The sequence below is a fragment of the Glycine max genome, chromosome 6 (assembly GCF_000004515.6).
Source record: "Glycine max cultivar Williams 82 chromosome 6, Glycine_max_v4.0, whole genome shotgun sequence".
Lineage (NCBI taxonomy): Eukaryota > Viridiplantae > Streptophyta > Magnoliopsida > Fabales > Fabaceae > Glycine > Glycine max.
In genome coordinates, this window is record NC_038242.2 from 45,162,915 (window position 1) to 45,165,020 (window position 2,106).

General features: G+C 43.9%; 1 protein-coding gene across 1 annotated transcript; it reads right to left on the reverse strand.

Annotated features, from left to right (window-relative positions):
• Positions 1-361: 361 nt before the first annotated feature.
• Positions 362-1,462, reverse strand: LOC100779949 (uncharacterized). The gene has a single exon (XM_006582683.1). The coding sequence runs from the start codon at positions 1,460-1,462 to the stop codon at positions 362-364; it is 1,101 nt and encodes a 366-aa protein (XP_006582746.1).
• Between the last annotated feature and the right edge of the window lie 644 nt (positions 1,463-2,106).

A 2,106-nucleotide genomic window follows, 5' to 3' on the forward strand; every position in this document is an offset into this window, starting at 1 on the left:
CTGTACTAGGCTTACCCAAGCGTTGTCAGAGATGGGGTAGATAAGCCCAGCCTCTAGAAGCTTGAGCACCTCTTTCCTTACCTCTTCCTTCATTGTTGGGTTCAGCCTTCTCTGGGGTTGTCGAACTGGCCTGTAGTCTTCTTCTATCACTATCTTGTGCATGCAATAGGCAGGGCTAATACCTTTGAGATCTGATATATGCCACCCAATTGCTTCCTTGTGTTTCTTCAGAATTTCTACTAACATGTTTTCTTCTTCGGATGTGAGTGCATTGTTGATCATCACAGGCTTAGTCTCATTTTCTTCCAAGAACACATACTTTAGATGGTTGGGCAATATCTTTAATTTTACCTTCTTTTTCTCAGATCTCAAAATTGGCTTCCTCCTCAGGGATGTTATCTTGTTGATCCAAGTCTTCTAAGCAAGCCTTGAGATCTTCTTCTTCTTCACTGGTTAGGCAATCTACCGCATTCACCATGGCTCTTTCCAGAGAAGTCTGTGGTGTTTCAAGAGTGCTAACATCTTCCTTGTCAATTTCCTCCACCTTGAAGCACTTCCAGCTCTCCCTTGGGTACTTCATTGCTTTAAACATGTCGAATGTTACTTTCTGATTGTCAACGCTCAAATCTAGATTTCCATTCCCCATATCCACCACACAATTGGCAGTCAGCATGAAGGGTCTGCCTAAGATAAGAGGAATCTCCGTGTCTTCTTCGATATCCATAATGACAAAGTCCACCGGAAAAGTGAAGTGGCAGACTTTGACTAGGACATCTTCTACCACCCCGTATGGTCTTATGATTGAATGGTCTGCTAGCTGAAGCGTCATCCTGGTAGGGTCTATCTTCAAATCACCAATTATTTTGCACATTGATAGGGGCATCAGATTGATACTTGCTCCTAAGTCAATGAGGGCCTTGTCTACTGCCTCTTTCCCTATGGTGCAAGGGATAGTTACACTTCTGGGGTCTTTGAACTTCTTGTGTAGTTTCGTCTGTATCACTGCACTACAGTTGCCTCCCACCACAATCTTTTCATTGTCAATATACTTCCTCTTCTTGGTGAGGATGTCTTTCATGAACTTGGAATAAAGCAGCATCTGCTGTAAGGCTTCCTCGAATGGCATTGTTATCTCCAGCCCCTTGAATATTTCCAAGAAACGCTTGAAGTAACGCTCCTTGTTCTTCCTGGACGACACTAAAGGATATGAGGGCTCCTTTAGAGGGAATGATGGCTCTTCTTTCTTAGCCTCTTGGGCTAGCTGGCTTTTGGTCTTAGGAGTTAAGACCGTTTCTTCTTCTCTCTCTCCTTCTTTGTCTGTCCTTCGTTCCCCAGACTGGTCTTCCTTTGCTTCTTCCTCCTCTTGTGCCTTCTTGTATCTTCTGGTCAACACAGCCTTGCACTCTTCCTTGGCGTTCTTTTCTGTGTTGGCTCCAAAGCTACTGGAGGGTCTTTCAGCCATCTGTTTGGCCAATTGTCCTACCTGTATTTCCAAGTTTTTGATCGAGGCTTCTATGCTTTAGTAATTCGACATTGAAATCTGTATGAATTGGTTTAACGTCTCCTCAAGCTTGTTGGTTTTCTTATGAATATCTACCCATTGGTTGAGATTTTGGACAGACTGACTTTGTTGCTCCTTGTTGTATTGATTCCCTGGGTGATTCCTCCAGCTTGAGCCTTGTGTAAAGTTCCTTCCTTGGTTGAATCCTAGTGGGCCACTATTAAATCCGGTTGATCCTTGATTGAATCCGGACGGACCTCCTTGGTTGTAACCTTGGAATCCGTGGAGATTTGGTATGCCCATGTACTTGACTTCCCTGGAAGGGTCTTCTTGGATTGTGCATTGTCCAGGCTCGTGTATTCCTCTATGTGTATGACATCCTCCTACCTACAAAATAGAAGAGTGAGAAGGACTTACTGCTTATAGTTATTGTGGTAGCTTGTTGAAAGTCTCTATTAGGGCTTCTATTTGTCGGGACAACAACTTGTTCTACGCCAAGGTTGCATCTTGAGTGGTGAGTTCTAGAAGGCTTTTCTTTGTTGGTGCATATGTGCGATCACGAAGAATGGCGTGATCACTAGCCGCCATGTTTTCTATGAGTTCCA